General features: G+C 42.5%; 1 protein-coding gene across 2 annotated transcripts in view; it reads right to left on the reverse strand.

The window, feature by feature from the left end:
- Positions 1–1,307: 1,307 nt before the first annotated feature.
- LOC126259837 (alpha-tocopherol transfer protein-like) overlaps positions 1,308–20,754 on the reverse strand; it is a 126,648-nt gene continuing 107,201 nt past the window's right edge. For both annotated transcript variants that reach the window (XM_049956889.1, XM_049956890.1), the window contains exon 7: positions 1,308–2,157. In XM_049956889.1, the coding sequence (XP_049812846.1) occupies positions 2,006–2,157 (152 nt within the window). In that variant the 3' untranslated portion in view covers positions 1,308–2,005. The remainder of the gene's footprint in view (positions 2,158–20,754) is intronic.

Here is a 20,754-nt window from a genome sequence, read left to right on the forward strand (position 1 = left end):
ATCATTGCTAGTAATGTTTTGATGCCCGCCCGGTTGGCCGTGCGGTGTAAAGCACGGCTTTCCGGGCGGGAAGAAGCGCCTGGTCCCCGCGACGAATCTGCCCGGCGGATTTCTGTCGAGGTCCGGTGCACCGGCCAGTCTGTGGATGGCTTTTAGGCGGTTTTCCATCTGCCTCGACGAATGCGGGCTGGTTCCCCTTATTACGCCTCAGTTACACTATGTCGGCGATTGCTGCGCAAACAAGTTCTCCTCGTACGCGTACACCACCATTACTCTACCACGCAAACATAGGGGCTACACTCGTCAGGTGTGAGACGTTCCCTGGGTGGTCCACCGGGGGCCGAACGGCACAATAACCCTGGTTTGGGTGTGGGGCGGCGGAGGGGTGAAGTGGACTGCGGTAGTCGTCGTGGGGTTGTTGACCACTGCGGCTGCGGCGGGGACGGAGCCTCTCCGTCGTTTCTAGCTCCCCGGTTATCCTACAATACAATGTTTTGAATATTTTGTCATGTGTGTAATATACCTTATGAAACACGTAGTCACAGATTTTGTCTCACGAGCATAAACAAAAGTTGTATTGAACAATTTATTTTTTCTTTAGCTGCTGAATTTAACACTTCGAATTAGCTTTGGAGAGCGTCAGGACATCGAACACAAAATAACATGCTGAGCATAAAGCAAGTTACTTTTAGTGTGGTGTCACCGCCAGACACCACACTTGCTAGGTGGTAGCCTTTAAATCGGCCGCGGTTCGTTAGTATTCGTCGGACCCGCGTTTCGCCCCTATCAGTGATTGCAGACCGAGCGCCGCCACACGGCAGGTCTAGTCTAGAGAGCCTCCCTAGCACTCGCCCCAGTTGTACAGCCGACTTTGCTAGCGATGGTTCACTGTCTACATACGCTCTCATTAGCAGAGACTACAGTTTAGCATAGCCTGCAGCTACGTCATTTGCTACGACCTAGCAAAGCGCTATGTTCAGTTACTATAATCTGAACAGATAATATTGTGAATCATGTACCGTCAAGAGCGACGTTCATCATTAAAGTTAAGTAACAAACTAATTACGTCTGCTTTCTGAATTCTAATTCCTTGTCATGTTCCCTCCTCACGCCAGCCTGCGTGAGCTAAAACGCGTGCATTTCGGCTTGCTCTAGAAACACGGTGTTGGCTCTTCTGCCAACACAACAGTTAGATCATGGAAAATCACAATTTTGGCTCTTAGGAGGAAGGAGTTCACAGTCAGAATTATCATGTGGTGTGCTAAACAATCAGATTAATTTATAGTGATCAGTGTAGGAAACCTGAAATAATTATTTTTCTTCTGAGCATGGCAATATTTTATTTTTGTGGTCGCTTCAATTCAGAAATTGCACTTCCTATCAACAACTTTTGTAGTGTACTTCAGTGTTGAGTTTCAGTTTAACAGTTTTCACTGAGTACACAGTTAGTTACTTTTGGCATTTAGGTAGATTAGTTTTCCACATTTAAAAGTCAGTATTTCAGTAAGTTTAAAGTTTTTTTTTTTTTCACCACACTGTCGACATGCGCAACACAATACCAAACAACAGTCGGTATTGCTCAGCAGTTGAACATGGTATCTAAAGTACACTTTACCCTAGGAGGAAGCTTTTCTAGAAGAAAAGATAGGAAAATCAGTATTTTTATTTATGGATAAATGTTTATAGAAGGCTTACATGCACTGCATTACCATAGTTGTCTTTTCAGAAGCTCTCGATTGCCGTCTAAAAAGCCTGTCGTTCTTGTCTCAGTACCTCGCTCGATAAAACAACATGCTCTCTCGCCTGCAACTTGCCGGAACATCGTTTCGATATCTTGAACCGTTCATAAAATATACGGGATGCAACACTTGGTAGAATAGTTCTGTACGGCTAGCTGGCAGGCAGGTAGGTAGGCACGGCCGGCGACCGTGACCCCGTTTCGGTCCGGCTCTCTGCGGCTGACGCAGCGCCGCCTTGCCTCGAGGTGGTGGACGGACCCGTTAGGTTAGTCGATGGCGAGCTTCCGGAAGGATCCCTCGACGCCGTAGAGGTCGCTCATGTTCCTGCTGCCCGGCGGCCGGCGGCTCTCGTCCGTGACGTAGTTGTCCTGCTCCAGGAAGAACGCTCGGTACGACGACACTTTCGTCCAGGCGGCATCTGAAGCAGGGAACAAATCATATCCCACTCAGAGACAGAGAACACATCACCAATACTCGGGACTCATTCATTTACATCCACAGGGTGGCGCGCGAAATGTGTTATCATTTTGTTTTTGAATATAAACTTTATTGCCAATATAATCTGAAAGGAACATATACTACAATGAAGAGCCGTCCATGGAGATTTGTTGTAACTCAGCAAATGCTCAATATGTTCACCACTTCGTTTCCTAATTTCCTTCAAACTGAAGTTAGTGATTACCCTACGGCACACGTCTTCCGTAATTTCACTGCAAGCTTGAAGAATAAGTCTTCTGAGCTCCATTAAATCACGTGGACGTTTCGGGAAATTTTTTTCCTTTAGGTACCCCCGAAGAACAAAGTCACATGGATTGAGGTCTGGACTATTGGGGGGCCAATTTTGTCCGTCATTGAAGCCACCTGGAAACCTGAGTGAAATGATCCGCATGTCGAAATGATCGTGTAAACACTCCAACACAGTGTTTGCAGTATGTGGCCTTGCTCCATCTTGCACGAACCAATGCGTGTTGAAGGGCAAGGCAGTAGCAAGACGCTGTGGAATGAAGCTATTGCGAAGCATGCTCAAATAACGCTCGCTGTTCACAGTTTCTTCAAAGAAAATAGGTCCAATAAGTCCGTGACTTGAAATTGCTGCACACGATGTAATCCTCGGAGCATAATGTTGTCGTTCATGAAGCACTTGTGGGTTTTCAGTGGCCCAAAAGCGTACATTTTGTTTGTTAACCACACCGTCTATATGAAAATGCGCCTCGTCTGTAAACAAAACGTTGTTGAGAGTTTCTTCCCTATCCTCCGCCCACTGAGCAAACAGTAGTCTCTGCTGCTTGTGTTCTTCAGTGAGCTTCTGTGCACAGGTCATCTTGTAAGAGTACATATGGAGGTCACTTTTAAGAATACGTTGAACGGAGCGTCTGGATATTCCCAGTTACACTGCTGCCTTTCTACACGATTTCCCTCTGTACAGCAACTCCTACCGCTTCAATATTCTCCGGCGAACAAACAGGTTTAGGCCGAGGTCGCTTCGCTTCCAATACTGCTCCTTCCTGTAGAAATTGATCGTACAACCTGTGGATGGTCTTCTTGCAAGGGAACCATCGTGTGTTAAACTGTTGTCGAAAACACCTCTGAGTCACAAGGCTTTTCGTTTCATGATAAAGTGACACAACTGCCGATCGTTGCTGTGTCGTCAGTCTTCCATTGTCAGCCATTGCTGCTTACTAGTCTCCTAGCGGCAGTATCGTGAATTACACGTCATTTCGTAACTCATTTGTTTTTCCAAGCTCTGCTGGTACTTCTGTAGAGATCCCAGCGAGATATCTAATGTGCGTCGTAAATTGTGAAAGAAACAATTGAAAACACATTTCGTGCGCCACCCTGTATACCTACGTTCATATGGATACTCCGAGAATCAAACTTAAGTGCCTGGCAGAGAGTTCATCGAACCACCTGCACACTTCTCTATTATTCTAATCTCGTATAGCGCGCGGAAAAGACGAACACCTAAATATTTCCGTGCGAGCTCTGATTTCCCTTATTTTATTATGGTGATCGTTTCTCCCTATGTGAGTCGGAGTCAACAAGATATTTTGCAATCGGAGGAGAAAGTTGCGACTGTAATTTTCTGAGAAGATTTCGCCGCAACGAAACACGCCTGTGATTTAATAATGTCCACCCCAAATCCTGTACCATTTCAGTGACACTCTCTCCCCATTTCACGATAGTGCAACACGTGCTGCCCTTCTTTGAACTTTTTCGATGTACTCGGTCTATCCTGTCTGGTAAAGATCCCACACCACGCAGCAATATTCTAAAAGAGGACGCACAAGTGTAGTGTAGAGAATCTCTTTAGTAAGTCTGTTACATTTTCTTAGTGTCCTGCCAATAAAACGCAGTCTTAGGTTAGACTTCCTCATAATATATTCTGTGTGTTCCGTCAAATTTAAATTGTTCGTAACTGTAATTTCTGGATATTTAATTGAATTTCCAGCCTTTATGTTGGACTGATTTATCGTGTTACCGACGTTTAACGGATGCCTTTCAGCATTCATGTGGATGACCTCACACTTTTCGTTATTCGGGGTCGATTGCCCATTTTCACACCATACAGATATCTTTTCTAAATCATTTTGCAATTTGTTTTGATCTTGTGATGACTTTATTAGACAGTAAATGACAGCGTCATCTGCGAACAACCTGAGACGACTGCTCAGTGTCTCGCCCTAACCGTTTATATACGAGAAGGAACAGCAAGTACTTTAAGTACCCTAAGAAAAATATCTCTTCCTATCGTTCATATCCATACCCCCCCTACAAGAATCCTTTACCAGCGTACTTCTTCTCCCCACCTTCTCACACACACTGATCACCTTCGTTTATGCACTACTTCTCGTAAACTCTACTCCAACAACCCCACTGTTTTCCCCCTAATTACCAAGCCTCTTGTGTTACCGTTTACATGACACAGCACACCCACTCCACCCTTCCCATGTCATCCTCCTTTTTTGTTGCTCTGCAGCTCACTGTGAAGCTTGGCCCACTCAACAATTTTTCACCATGTGTCTCCGTTCGTTGCTGGAGCTTGTAAGGTGTCCTCAGACCGGCCGATGACAGGCAAAATTGATTGTCAGGCGCCGATAGCATCAAGTGAGGGAAGTGTGTGTCGGGTGTGAGTTTGCAGTCCACTGAATCCGGACGAAGCCGTGATATTTCTGGCAAGTGTTTTATAAGGTTTATAGTGTGCTCTACAAATTCGCTCTCGCGTCAACCGCCACATACCGGATTGCAGTGAGGATTTTGTGTTCTTATAGCGTGTTCTGTAAAGAGTTCACCATTCTTCTGATAGGTGGGTATTTAGAAATGACATCCAACTCAAGACTGCACATTTTCCACCGTATTCCTTTTTCGCAAATTGGCCCGGTGATTCTTTTGAAGGTTATCCTTCGAATGCATGCAGCATTTCGTCGTCTTTTGCTGCTGGGGTCGAAGTTCGCAGGCATATGTGAGCAATTCGCTTGTAAGCGTTCTATAGGTCAGTAATTGATACAGAATCCCACTCTCTGGCCACTAAATTCGCTCTGTCACCTATCCGTCCTACACATTTAACCCACTTCTCTACCCCTTTCCAACTTCAGCGATCTTCTCCCTCACTCCTCATGCGTCCATTTTCTTTCCTCGTCTTGACTGTGGCCGGCCGCCGCCGTCGCCTCCCATCTCAGTCTAGCTACCTGTATCCTTAATCCCACAACTAATCTCCGTTATTACACCTACCACCACAACACAATACCTTAACCACTGATAACGACCAATTCAATGTCCCTGCCCACACTACTCCTAAATGCCGGTCCTTCCCAACAACGGCTAGGGAACTGTAATAGAATACCATCCTTAACTTTCTCGCAGCTCATTGCTTTTAAGTATATGTTTTTTTAAGTATCAACAATGACGAACGTCCTTTCATATATTTTAAAACCCCTGTGTACAGTTCATCCTTTCAAAAATTTTCTTCCATCTTTGTTCGTTTCAAAATTCTTTTGGCTGATGGGCGGAGTACTGTTCCACTAACAACCTTCCTTCGCTGTTCTGGGACCACGGAATGAAATAATAAAGAAGAAAACACCCACACCCAAATGCGTTTACAACCCTCATTACGATTCTGTGTAAAATTCAAAGACGTTGCCTATTCGCGCAAACTCCTTTCCTGGACCTCAAGTTCTCCGCTCCCTAGTATTTTGTTACCTTCCACACCACTGTATAACTGTTTTCTAACTTGGACTGCCTGGCTGTGTACCTTTTATAACTGTATAGCTGCGCATGGAACATTTCACAGTATTCAAGAATTTTGGACTGCGGGAGCCAGTCAGCTACTGGTTACGAAATTTTAGGTTTTGAGGTAACATGGTCGCACGGGAAGTCACTCTAGGTCCGAGTTTTGCGTGGTGCGGATACACTGGTATCAATTTTCCGACGGACGTTGCAGGTCTCTGGTTTCAACACGCTGTGTAATACACTTGACTCAGGTCGTTAGATGCTTTTGGATTTGATCTGTGCATTTCTTGGGGGGCTATCAATTTCTTTTCTTGCACACCGTATTCTTGCTGATTCGCGTTTGTGCAGAATAAATGCTCGCGTCGCGAATTCATTCAGATTGTAACGAAAACAAACATTCCATTGTGATTATTTCGGAAACACGAGTCTAGCTAGGTGGTTATATCCAGTTGCGTTAAGACTTTCGTAAACATCACTGACCTTCTGTATGTTTTAGAAGATTAGAGAAGCTTTCTAGAACAATTTGCGTTTGTCTTTTCAACTGCATTACAAAATTTACTTTGAACGTACAACCACATGGCTTCATGCATACGCACCAGTGCCTCTTACCTCGTGATAGATTATCAATTTTAACTACTTAAGTTCACCAAAAATGCACTAGCTGTACCTCTTCTATTGCCTTTCGTAGAGTTTAGAGGTATAAGGTAAGTCTACGAGTTGCAGTTATCTGGCACATGCAACTCTGAGCAATGTCGTCATCTGATCAGTCTCTTCAACAAAGTTGGTAATTGTTTGTTAAGCATTTGAAACTTCTTGCCCTAATTGTTTTTTTCCAGAAGATACAGATGGCAAGCACGTTGCCTTCCAAGGGTTTCGCTTACAATATGAAGCTCCTTTAGCAGCATTAATCCTGGCAAAAACCTACCAAACTGTTTCTCTCAGGAACTTTTAAATCAAATTCTCATTGTCGTTCCGAAAGAACTTGTTAGAATTTCCGCCCAGATTCTGTTATATTTCATGAAAATTAGTTGTAAATTTGGATTAAAATTGTTTTAAAATTTTGATTGAGCATTTAGTAAAAATTTTGAGGATGACGATAAGCTTTCTAACTTGTTAATTTCCCACCCTCATGCATACTGATCATCTTGGGATTTCCTACACATCCCTCGAACTTCACACCAACCATTATCGTTTGATCCCTGATACAATCCTCCTTGTCTACCGAGCCAACACATCTCCCTAACGTTACACCCATACACGATCCACATCACAACCGAGGGAAACTTGAAACGCCTTCTGCTACGTGACAATGACACCCGCCCACAGCACTCCCAGTTTTTTTTTTACCCATAACAAAGCACATCTCTTCGTCTCCATGCCAGGGCTCATCTTCATTCCCCCCCCCCCCTTTTCCTCGCTCCCAGTGCTTTGTTCGGGGTTCCCCTCTCCAACTCTTCCATACTACAGTCTACGCAGTACATACTCCGACAGTGCTCACTTGTTTTATGCAGCCTACGGCCTACTGATTATTTTAAAGAGCATAATATTTTACTTTCCAGCCGTCTGATTTAATAATCTGAAGACGTTTACATATTTTATCTTTAATTTTTCTCAAGAAACTCTGTTTGCACATTATGTAAACACTCTCGGCTGAAGAGCAGCAATACAACAGGCAGCACTCTCAGACTGACAGGCAAGTGAAGGAAATCTCAGTAGAAAAATAATGAACTGTCACAGCCTCATAGTAAGATCTCTGATGGAAACAGTGCAGTGACTGAAACAAACTTTCTACCAACTGGACTTCCTAAAGTACGAGCAAGGAAGACGTCACAAAAAAATCGAATACGTCCAAGAGTCAGATGAAGCAGTATTCATGAAAGCCTACACGACTATGACAGATGAAGGAATGCGACGACGAGTCATAAACGAACGTGGGGCAGATGAGAAAAGATGATGTACATAGTCTGAAATAGTCACCGCTCGTCACAAGCGACTTCTAATCAAGCTGCGGGCCTATGGGGTATCGTCTCAGTTGTGCGACTGGATTCGTGATTTCCTGTCAGGAAGGTCGCAGTTCGTAGTAATAGACGGCAAATCATCGAGTAAAACTGAAGTGATATCAGGTCCCCAGGGAAGCGCCCTGGGACCTCTGCTGTTCCTGATCTATGTAAATGACCTGGGTGATAATCTGAGCAGTTCTCTTAGGTTGTTCGCAGATGATGCTGTAATTTACCGTCTAGTAAGGTCATCCGAAGACCAGTATCAGTTGCAAATGATTTAGAAAAGATTGCTGTATGGTGTGGCAGGTGCCAGTTGACGCTAAATAACGAAAAGTGTGAGGTGATCCACATGAGTTCAAAAAGAAATCCGTTGAAATTCGATTACTCGATAAATAGTACAATTCTCAAGGCTGTCAATTCAACTAAGTACCTGGGTGTAAAAATTACGAACAACTTCAGTTGGAAAGACCACATAGATAATATTGTGGGGAAGGCGAGCCAAAGGTTGCGTTTCATTGGCAGGAAACTTAGAAGATGCAACAAGTCCACTAAAGAGACTGCTTACACTACACTCGTTCGTCCTCTGTTAGAATATTGCTGCGCGGTGTGGGATCCTTACCCGGTGGGATTGACTGAGGACATCGAAAGGGTGCAAAAAAGGGCAGCTCGTTTTGTATTATCACGTAATAGGGGAGAGAGTGTGGCAGATATGATACGCGAGTTGGGATGGAAGTCATTAAAGCAAAGACGCTTCTCGTCGCGGCGAGATCTATTTACGAAATTTCAGTCACCAACTTTCTCTTCCGAATGCGAACATATTTTGTTGAGCCCAACCTACATAGGTAGGAATGATCATCAAAATAAAATAAGAGAAATCAGAGCTCGAACAGAAAGGTTTAGGTGTTCGTTTTTCCCGCGCGCTGTTCGGGAGTGGAATGGTAGGGAGATAGTATGATTGTGGTTCGATGAACCCTCTGCCAAGCACTTAAATGTGAATTGCAGAGTAATCATGTAGATGTAGATGTAGGGCGGAAGTTGGTCTGCCCTGGACTGGAGGATGTGTTATCTGAAGCAATGTTTGTAATAATATATTTAAAGAGAGATATTAAGCAGAAGCATTATAATATTGTATGAATGAGGAAAGATCGCAGTAAAGGTAATAAGGTTTGTTACATTTGTAATTACTTAGCATGCTAATCGTTATGGCAGTGCTTATAGTTTAAACTTTCTGTAAGACTTTCGTAATTAAGTTATATTGTTCTGTCTTTCACAGCACAGATATATGCTAAAGATGCATTTTTCGAATTAGTTCATGAATGGGAAGATTGTATTGTTGCCACAACTTAATGAAGCTGAATTAAAAGTTTGTGACGATTCAATTATTTCTTTGTCGGTGAGATTAGTAGGCGATTTTTGATTTGCATTCATGGTAGTATTTGACTGCACACAAGCACATTGCCCATCTCAAGTTGTGTGCTGAATAACATTTTTGAGTACTGATGAAATCCCGTTTCGGATTGCACGTCTCGAGTACATGAGTGAAAGTTAATTTTGACAGTCAAATCCATATGTTTATAAAAAAAAGAAACAAGGTTGCAGAGCAGACAAGCGATCCATTGCGTACGGGTAAGCCATAAATTTCATTATTATTGGAGTTCATATTCAGAGTCAGGAACAGTGATTGTCTGAGTGCGTTTACGATTATAATGTCAGTGTGAGTTTAGAGGTATAATGCGAGTGAAATATTTTACGAATGTGCTATACTCTGATTTCAGGCAGATTTATCAGATAAGGTCAGATACGTTTTATTCAGTGATCATTTGTCGTGATATTACGATAATAGTTCTTATACAGCAATTGTTTTTTAAACTAGCAAAGATTCGTAATATTCAGAGCCAACATTTAACACGCAGTCATTTTGTCACAGAGTCAGACAGCCTAAGTAAATTTTATTGTGAACAGATTTCTCTCTCCTGGTCTTACTGTTTGATCGAGCGGTTGTTCTGGATTTCACATTGGGTAACATCTATTTCCCATACTTCCATCTCAAATAAGCTTAAGATTTTTCAGTCAACATTTCTCAATTACTCAGCTATGAATATTTTACGGTCAGACTTCACAACTATACGATTATTAAACCATTTTAAAGGTTACTTTCTAACTAAGGATGAGGTTATTGAAATTCGACATTTGGAAACCAGCATTGTATATCAGCGAAATTTATAGTGATTAAATAAGGCGTTTACGTTGCAGTTTGGCGTGGGGGCAAGATTAAATAAGCGTGTGCGGCAGTGCCCTCGCACCCTGCAGTTTTTAATCGATCTTAGAGGATGGGGCTGGCGCAGTTGGTGTTTTCCGAATTTCAGACTCATAAATGATAGGAGCTTGTAGTACTTCAACTGCTTTTCCTGACTGTTTCCAACACGTTTTATAAACTTTAACATTTCTTTACAAGTTTAAAGTCAGTTCAAAGAGACATTTACTCGTATTTTAGAGATTTAGTTCAGGATTTGTAAAACCGTGATACTTTAATATATTATGTTCGTACGCCTTTAAGTTGAGTTGAGAACTTGCGAATACACGTTCTGCAAATACACACTCTTAAATTCTGAGATATTATGTAACTGATTTAAGAAATATTTCATTTTCATACATTTCTTTGCAAGGACACCTATTGTTAATGTGTTGACAAGAGAGAGTCTTCAAGTGTAAGGCGAGCTACAGCAGGACAATCGAGAGCAAGTGCGCGACATGCATTAGTGGGATACATTTGGTTCGAACGCACGAAGAGAATTCTAGATGGTCTGATGGTCGACATGGGTTGGTGTACTGAGCCGCTGTTGTAGTTGAGTAAGATTAAGTACGCTTCTGTTGTCCATTCGCAGATTTCTAGCTGCAAATGCTTGCCTGTTTTCGGGTTCAAATTGCAAGGCTTGCTGTGGTATTTCCAGAATTTTCAAAATATTAGCAAACACTTATCTGTAAGGGAAAGTCAAAAGAAAACTAAACACTCATCAACACGGGATCATGGGATGGTTCCATTCAAAGGTAATGATCCTTTACGACATTTATACCACTGGGGGAAGATGAGGTCACTTTCTGTTTAATACAATGCGGTCTGAAGCTGTCTTGACCCGTCCACTCTTCCACTTCGTCGCCCGACTGAAATCGAAGCCCCCGCATGTCTTTCTTCAGGTCGGAAAAGATGTGAATATCACGCGGTGAAAGATGCAGCCTGTGTGGAGGATGTTACACGTTTCCCAACCAAATCACTCAAGTGTAGCTTTTGTACAACTGGCAACAGGATGGTTCCGTCCGACGTCATTCCAACTGCCCGAGCGCAAACGGCAAAGCCAACAGTGGGAACATGAAACATGTCCCCCCACCAAACAAATCCAAAGCTGTTCACTAAAGTTCTGGTAAGGTCATGATGACCTCCTCCGACTGCAAGGACCCCTCTGCTCGTCGAGTTCCTCGATCGTGAAACCACAAACAATGTGCAGAAATAAGTCAAATCGCCCAGAGATGCTGTCGGATGGAATCCTCCTGTTGAATAATAACGTCCGCCCACACATTGTCAATCGGACGAAGACCATACTTCAGAAATTCAGTCGGGATGTACTTCAACATCTTCCGTACAACCTGGATCTTTTATAGTGCGATTTTCAGGTCTTTGGCGAGCAGAAGAAAGACATACGTAGACGTCGGTTTCAGCAAGAGGGGGTATGGTTGTGGCGCCGTCAGCGACCGGATGCGTTCTATGAAGCAAGAAGCGATCGTCTCATCTCCCAGGGCGATAAATTTCTTCGCACGTATGTTACTTTTAAATGGAACCATTCCCTGGCCCCGTTGTGTTGGGTATCCTGTTTTCATTTGAATGCCTCTCGTATGGTGAGACGACGGTTTCGGTGCTTCATTCATTTCTTATGCATGTGGTATTCTTTTTAATTGAAAATTCCACAGATAGTGACTTCTTATATGTGATGCTATAAGTGTGGGTGTTTGTGTCATGGTGTCCACAATTAAGGGTTTTAAATAAAATCATATTTCCTTAATCAAAAACTGAGGTTTATTATTGATTCCATGCAAGTCCCTTAAAATTCTAATATCTTCTCTGCTTAATGTGTACTCTGTAATTTGCATCAGGCTATCCTGCGTAATGCTGTAACCTTTCAACAAAGATAACTGTTTTTCTTAACCATTATTAACATCAAGCTATAAGTTTCTTGAAGTTGCAGTTCACAATAGGTTTCATCTATTTCATTGCATGCTTTTACAGACCAGTTCGAGTTGCAGAGAAAGCAGGCAGTTCGTCACTTCACATATAACGCAGTTTCTTTGTGTATTTCAATTACTGGTTTCTGAATAGAAAAGCTAGAGAAACTGACTAGGCCCAGCATCCACACTGCACGTAACAATTTGGCTACAAGATGGATTACATACACGGTATTAATTCCAGGCCATAGACTTATCACATCGGGTTCGCCCGCGGTGGCCGAGCGGTTCTAGGAGCTTCAGTCCGGAACCGCGCGACTGCTACGGTCGCGGGTTCGAATCCTGCCTCGGGAACGGATGTGTTTGATGTCCTTAGCTTAGTTAGGTTTAAGTAATTCTAAGTTCTAGGGGACTGACGACCTCAGATGTTAAGTCCCATAGTGCTCAGAGCCATTTGAACCACAACGGGTTCGGCCACATAGCTAAGTAAAGTGTCAATTTAGGTCCGTTATTACGCTGCACTAAGTAAGTTATTCTTGTTCCTATCTTATTCTATTGCTTAAGAAGTAGCCAGGTAGCATTATCATATCAATTCATAGGTTCAAACTTGGTCGAGGTGAGAGCATTTTATTCAGTGCATGTTTCAGGATACGTACTTACAATTAATCGTAATTCACTGAAGTGCTGGACACTCACATCTGGCGACCACCTGCCAGTATCTATTCTTTAAAAGCTTTTGTCAGGTAACTGACTGTAATTGTAGTAATTTATTATTTATCCTCTCCAGTGGAATATTACATCTCAATATACTGCTAGTAAATTTTCTGATGAACACAGTATACAGCTAACTGCAGTCTATATTTCTTTACGTTCGCAGAACATTTTAATACACATTTATATATTCACTGAAGAGCCTAATATCTTCTAGGACACTCTTGGGCCCTCAGAAGAGCCGCAACACGACGTGGCATGGACTCGACTAATGTCTGAAGTGGTGCTGGAGGGAATTGACACCATTAATCCTGCAGGGCTGTCCATAAATCGGTTAGAGTACGAGGGGGTGGAGATCTCTTCTACACAGCACGTTACAAGGCATCCCAGACATTCTGAATAATGTTCATGCCACGGGAGTCTGGTGGCCAGCGGAAGTGTTTAAGCTCAGAAAAGTGTTCCTGGAGCCACTCTGTAGCAATTGTGTGGGGTTTCGCATTGTTCTGCTGGAATTACCGAAGTCCGTCGGAATGAACAATGGACATAAATGGATGCAGGTGATAAGACAAGTTGCTTATGTACGTGTCACCTGTCAAAGTCGTGTCTACACGTATCAGGGGTTTCGTATCACTCAAACTGCACATGCCCCACACCATTACAGAGCCTCCACCAGCTTGAAAAGTCCCCTGCTAACGTGCGGGGTCCGTGGATTCATGAGGTTGTCTCCGTACACTTACGCGTCCATCCGCTCGATATGGTTCGAAACGAAACATGTTTCCAGTCATCAACAGTCCAGTGTCGGTGTTCACTGCCTCAGGCGAGGTGTAAAGCTTTGTATCGTGTAGTCATAAAGGGTACACGACTGGGCCTTAGGCTCCGAAAGCGTATACCAGTGGCGTTTCGTTGAATGGTTCGCATACTTATGATGGCACACTATTGCAATTTGCAGCAATCTACGGAAAGGTTGCACATCCGTCACATTGAACGATTCTCTCCAGTCATCGTTGGTCCCATTCTTACAGGATCTTTTTCCGGCCGCAGCGGTGTCGGAGATATGATGTTTTACCGCATTGCTGGTATTCCCAGTACATTCGTGACATGGTCGTATGGGAAAATGCACACTTCATTGCTACCTTGGAGATGCTATGTCCTATCGCTCGTGTGCCGACCGTCACATCACGTTCAACCTCACTTAAACCTCACTTAAACTTGATAACCTGCCATTGTAACAGCAGTAACCTATGTGACAAATGCGCCAGATACGTGTTGTTTTATATAGGCGTTGCCAACCGCAGCGCCGTATTCTGCCTGTTTCATATCTCTGTATCTGAATACTCATGCCTATGCTGGATTTTTTTATTAGAGTACTCTATCGAGGTATTTCAGGATCAGTGATTATTTCTTTTACCATCATGTTATCTGATCGAAATGCATCTGCAGATTGTATAGTGCAACATAATCTGTGTATTCTATTGGTGTTTTGCTGGCTGCAAGCGCAGTTACTTTGTCTGTTAAGCTGCCACCTAATTTAGGATTTCTGATGCATTTCTTCATAGGTAATATGTGAGCTGTTAAATTACGCTCATCCAATCCGGGCGCAAGACGGTGTAGTTGAGGGCCCCATGTGTCGGCATAGAAGCGAGAGAGAGAGAGAGCTGCGGAGCGAGTGAGACCGCACAACACTGCTTTGCGCTGGACTGTCCCGCGATCAGATCCAACGTAAACAAAATAGCAGAGGATGCGCACCTCTGTAAAAGAGGCCGATGAGCGGTAAAACAAGCTAACTATTTACTCTTTAGGTAGCATCTAGTGTTCGTGTGGCAGAATTACTGCACAAGCTTTAGTAAACAACATCTAAAACAAGAATCGATGAACAACTTAGTAGTTTTCTGACCCACAGGTTGATTCTATTAGTACTGCACATGCACACTCGTCATATGTACAGTAGGCCTCGTCTGAAAAATATACCAGTTTCTTAAATGAACCAGAGTCATAAATATTCTATTTTAGAAATAATTTTACTTAAGGTATATAGAGTCTCATTCTTACGGTTAGCAGTTACAAGCAACTACTATTTCTTTTACTTCGTACTACAGCTTTTTTTATCCCTTTTCAGAGTTTAGAAATCAGATCCTTAGTTTGCTGTTTTGTACGTAATAATATTAACTGACCAAGTTTGAAATCTTATTAAAAATAGAATAAAGGTTATAAAGCTCTTTAATGCTTACAGTCAACATTGTTGAAGACAATTAACATTTTATACGTTTTTCTTTTTCGTGGAAACGATTTTGTCTAGGTTGGGTCAATATTCCGTGAGACTGCTGACCTCAAAGAGTTAGTCAAATTTTTATCGCCAAGTAATGAACGGTTCTTAGTTTTAGCAAGCTTTAAAAGAGAGAAGAAGCGCTCACAAATAAACGTGAAACCAAACATTGAGAGAACTTTGGCCGCGTGCTTCTCTCGCGGAAGACAGCTGTAAAAGTCGTCCAAAATTTTACACATAAGAAAGCGGTCCTTCAGGTGGATATCGCACTGCAGTCAATCTGCTGTAGTTGAAGCACTTGTGAGACGTCCTCTGCCCGGAGGTAAAACGGGCGAACAAATATATCTAAGGCCGGTTGAAGCACACTTATCTCCTAAAATCTGTTTTCAAACTGTTCTTGTAATTTGCAAATCATTTTAACATAATCTAAAAAATCCACAACTTGTTTAACGCTGTCTAGTGCAAGGGAGTGTCCACAATTCTTCTGCCGCAATTGGTTTTCCCACCAAATAAGTTTTTTTGAAATGCTAAGTCGTCTGAACTAAATTAACAAATGGTTCAAATGGCTCTGAGCACTATGCGACTTAACTTCTGAGGTCATCAGTCGCCTAGAACTTAGAATTACTTAAACCTAACTAACCTAAGGACATCAAACCCATCCATGCCCGAGGCAGGATTCGAACCTGCGACCGTAGCGGTCGCTCGGTTCCAGACTGTAGCGCCTAGAACCGCTCGGCCACTCCGGCCGGCAACTAAATTAACAACACAGTGATTTTCGCCTTGGAGTGAAATGTTCATAGTATTTAAATGACCAGTAAGGTCACTCATAAAAGCCAACTTCACCACCCACTTAGGACCACAAAGTACTTCTTCTGGACGCCGTATTGGAATATTTGCGTTTTAATCAATTGAAAACGTAGATCAAACTACAACATATGTGTTCCCATCCATAAAAACACAAATAAACAGAAACCAAGAATGTCTATTAATGACACTTTGCTGCCCGAGAGAACGTTTGTGACGGCTTTTCAGAACGTGGCAAAAAAAACGTAGCTGAAACTTTTCCTTATGTCTGTGCGACGCGATTTAATGCAACCCAAAGCCGGCCGCGGTGGTCTAGCGGTTCTGGCGCTGCAGTCCGGAACCGCGGGACTGCTACGGTCGCAGGTTCGAATCCTGCCTCGGGCATGGGTGTGTGTGGTGTCCTTAGGTTAGTTAGGTTTAAGTAGTTCTAAGTTCTAGGGGACTTATGACCTGAGATGTTGAGTCCCATAGTGCTCAGAGCCATTTGAACCATTTGAATGCAACCCAAATATAAAAATTAACCGAAAAGAAATGTTCCTTGTTGCTGATAATCTCATATTCTATAACTGGCACATTGCTAAGGGACGTATGAGATTGTAAAATATAGTTTTATTTATAATCTTTATAAACAATAAAGACTCATAAGATAGGAAACACTTGCTGGCTGAAATTTTCTTTCAGTCCTTCAAGCTTTGACTGGCGTTCCTCTTGCGACAAATTTTCGAACTGATCTTTGTGACAGGTATTACAGTGACGTTCAGTCGAATACTTTTTTAAATACAGGAGGTTCCGATGAGATACTAGATGTTGGGTTGGCAGAAGAGCCAACACCGTGTTACTAGAGAAGGCCGAAATGCACGCGTTTTAGCTCACGCAGGCTGGCGTGACGAGGGAAGAACTATACTGACTTGAGGTCTGGAACATGACAAGGAATTAAAATTCAGAAAGCGGACGTAGCTAGTTGGATACTTAACTTAAATCCATTAACGATGAACGTCGCTCTTGACGGTACATGATTCACAATATTATCAGTTCAGAATACATTCATGAAGAATATGGCGCCTTGCTAGGTCGTAGCAAATGACGTAGCTGAAGGCTATACTAAACTGTCGCCTTGGCAAATAAGAGCGTATGTAGACAGTGAACCATCGCTAGTAAAGTCGGCTGTACAACTGGGGCGAGCGCTAGGAAGTCTCTCTAGACTAGACCTGCCGTGTAGCGGCGCTCGGTCTGCAATCACTGATAGTGGCGACACGCGGGTCGAACGTATACTAACGGACCGCGGCCGATTTAGAGGCTACCACCTAGCAAGTGTGGTGTCTGGCGGTGACACCACACTAAACATTTGGCATGATTTTCGACAGCAGTACAGAGGAAATTAATTTTCCACTCGGGTTTAAATAGTGCGGACGCGCCGCTCCTCTTTCTTTTTGTCTGCTGCTGTTGACCACCCATCTCGTTTACTGTAGCCTTATGTCTGTTGACTAACGGCTTTGTGTCGCATTTGTCCGCTGCTGGCGCGGCGGTCTGTCTTCCGTACGAAGCGCGCTTACAACGGTCCGCACAGCCAGCTAAAAGACACGTCTCGGACACTCCGACAACACGCGAATTCGCCCGGGGCGCTGGCTGCGGGCGATCGCGGGCGCTAGCGCCCCAGGGGCACAGTTTGGACGAGCCTGTGTTACATGCAAACAAGGATCTGAAAACATGTAATGATTTCAGTTGGAAGTGCGATATGCCTTATTATCAGACTTCCAAAAGATGTTTGGGTTATATATTTCTGAGCAACACGGTGTGAATTTGGGATACTTTTACTATAAATTTGAAACATGCAATATGTAAGTTGGTTATTGGAGATTTTCCTACAGTTACTATTACTGATGCTTGAATTTCATTTTTGAGTAGGTCAGCATTAACGATAGTTAATATACTTTGAAAGCGTTATCCTGTAAGAATTTTAGCTCGTCTCTGCACAGCTTCTGATGTCATCAAAACGTGTCTATTTTACTTACACTCTTTTCGAGTGCTTGTACGTTGGCATGTTGATTTCATGAAACCAGATTTTCAGATATCAATATTGCAGTGGTGTTGTGAGTATTCTAAATATTTTCTTGCTTCTTTTTGTTTTCAGCTAAGACTAAAAAATTTTCATGTGTTTTTGCTATAAAGAATGGTTTAGTTGTACTAAATGGCCAGATGTGAGTTGGGGGTTCTGCGTTTCTCGTTGGAGTTCTTATTTTGTTTGTAAGACTTAAAACACCTATAAAGTTTAGTAGGAGAATAATACCTTGCAGCAGTGAATAAAGGAGTCGCTGGGATTTGCCAGTATAATGATGTGTGAACGTGAGAGGAGAAATGCTGATTCTATACGGGAGATTCTTTCTGGGCGATGTTACTGATTTTAAATAGTATCTGGTTATGTGGAATGAATGCCATAGTGGCCGTCACGAAAATGTGCAACTCAATTTCATCTCACTGTTTTACGAAGAATTGTCAGTGATGATTGCAGATGTTAGTAAAAGTTTCGAAAAAATATTAGACATCTCTGCTTTTAGTCTAGACTATAATAGAGTACTTTCCAAAGGAAAATTATTGCCAGTTGCTTCGAAAAAACTATGAACTGATGTTACAAGAAATGCTGAAGGAAAATAATTTATTGCTACGGGCTGCTGATAAAACAGAACCATTTGTAGGGAAGCAGCCTACTAACGCCATATAGAATTCACATGCTTTCCATTGTGTGCCAGCCTAGTCCGCTGTAACTGGCTAAGAGGTCACAAATGTTGCGCAATACCTTAAAAATAATGTAAATAATCTGAAAGTTGAATGCACGTCAGGAATGATGCTAAACTGATAATGTGTTAAGTTTCAGTTTAGTAACTTTAACAGTTTTCGAAATTTGGACGATTTACGTAAAAGTCAATGCGCAGCGGGAAGGAGCTAGACACTTTAAAATTTATATTTGGATTCATTGCAATTTAATGGAAACAGCATGCTGTATCTCACAAAGTAATATTTTGGTTGAAATACATGACTTTCTGTTTTTGTGTCCTAAAAGTTCGGAAGGAAGATAGATTAAGTAAATGATTAGATAAAGCTAGCATGTTTAGATTTAGATAGAATGGAGATACGCTATAATAACAAAGATGTGAGAAGCTTCAAAAAAGTAGCTATAAAACTATAGCTTTAGCGTCTCCCCAAAGGGCAAGTTCAGAGCTCATCCACTGTGTGCAGGTGCAGTACAACTAAAATAATTCTCTCGCCAAAAGTATTTAACCTAGCCACATTAGAATTTTATTTTAGATGCTTACCTGTTGCTGAGTGCACAATTAAATCGAGAGCTTCACTGGCCTTCAGCGAATGAAGCAATTATTTATTTAGTAAATTGAAGTCGTGTTTTGCTACCCCAGCGGCTAGTCAGTAAGGCAAATGTGGTCGGCTGCGCCTTCGGCGGTCCCCACCGCGGCTGTATAAATAAGAGGGTGCCCGCTAGAGTAAGGTCCCAGTTCTCTTCTAGATTCGTATTTGAGCGCACTCCGTGTCGGAAGCCTTGTCGCGTTTGTGCAGTTGCAAGGAACAGCCTTGGATGCCGTATTATGTAACTCGATATGCACGTAACAATGAGTTCGCATTGGGGTAAAGAGTTAATAACGGATCGAATCCAGTGATTTTTTTCTCAGTTTGCGTATGTCGTATTTTCAGGTGTCGCCGCAGGACAGGCTTTCTACCATTACCAGCGTGGCATTTGATGAGTATTAACATCAAATTTTGGCGAGCATTCACTTTGAATTAAATCGATAACGATTATTGAACAGTTTTGTTATCTAAGGGTAATAGGATCCGCGCAATAGACTCTGATTAGCTCTGATAGTACAATAGCTGATATGGGTGATCATTTGTCTGGAATTTTACGCTTTATCGTTTTCAGAATACAGTGAAAATTGTTATAGTAAACTGCATTTTTTATGAATCCCAGACGTCATCCTAAATCCTCAGAGTAATGAACTTCAATAATCAATAACTTTTATTCTCCATCAGAGTGGGCACAGTGAACTTTAATTACAGGCATCACGTTTTTGCTAATCACTTTCTGGTTGCCAACATTGTAGTTACATCACCTGTGCTGAGAACGGCAACAAATAAAAAAGCTTTTCCACCCGCCGCCCCACACACTAACGCGTGGACTGAGAATATTAACGAATATTTTCGAAGTTTGTAGGTTCTAGTGACACATATTTTAGCGCGAAAACATAAAAATATTTTCTGATAAAAGTGAAATAACGTAATGGTGTGAAACTTTTCCCCATGTGTAACGAAAAATGTCCTCGCCGACGAATTTGCTTTCTGTTGGACCTCGTAGAAACTTTCATCAAGGAAGTTGTTCATAAAACTCTAAAATTAATTTTGGTAACAAATGAGTCAACATTATTGTAACGTGTCACCTATGAACGTGTTTCATTTACGAGAGAACTCTGCGGGCGGCAGCGTGCGAATACCTGTATGCCGCCGCCAGGATGTTAGTTCCGACGGCTCGCCTTAATACGACCGAGAGTATTCCGCACCTCCCGAAGATTTTTGCTTGCAGCTCCTACTGACCCTCCGTCACCGCAGCCATTACCCGGATCACGGATATAGGATACACAAAAATAAATGTAGGTACTCTCAGGCCACTACTTGCGTTCAAGTCGAGCTAAATACATTTCTGAGTTTGTTTAGTGGAACCCATGTCTTATCAAAATATAATACAAGACTACTGTCCTGAGCAGGCAATAATTGCAAAGTTCACAAAACTTCG

This window comes from Schistocerca nitens, chromosome 5, assembly GCF_023898315.1.
Source record: "Schistocerca nitens isolate TAMUIC-IGC-003100 chromosome 5, iqSchNite1.1, whole genome shotgun sequence".
Taxonomy (NCBI): domain Eukaryota; kingdom Metazoa; phylum Arthropoda; class Insecta; order Orthoptera; family Acrididae; genus Schistocerca; species Schistocerca nitens.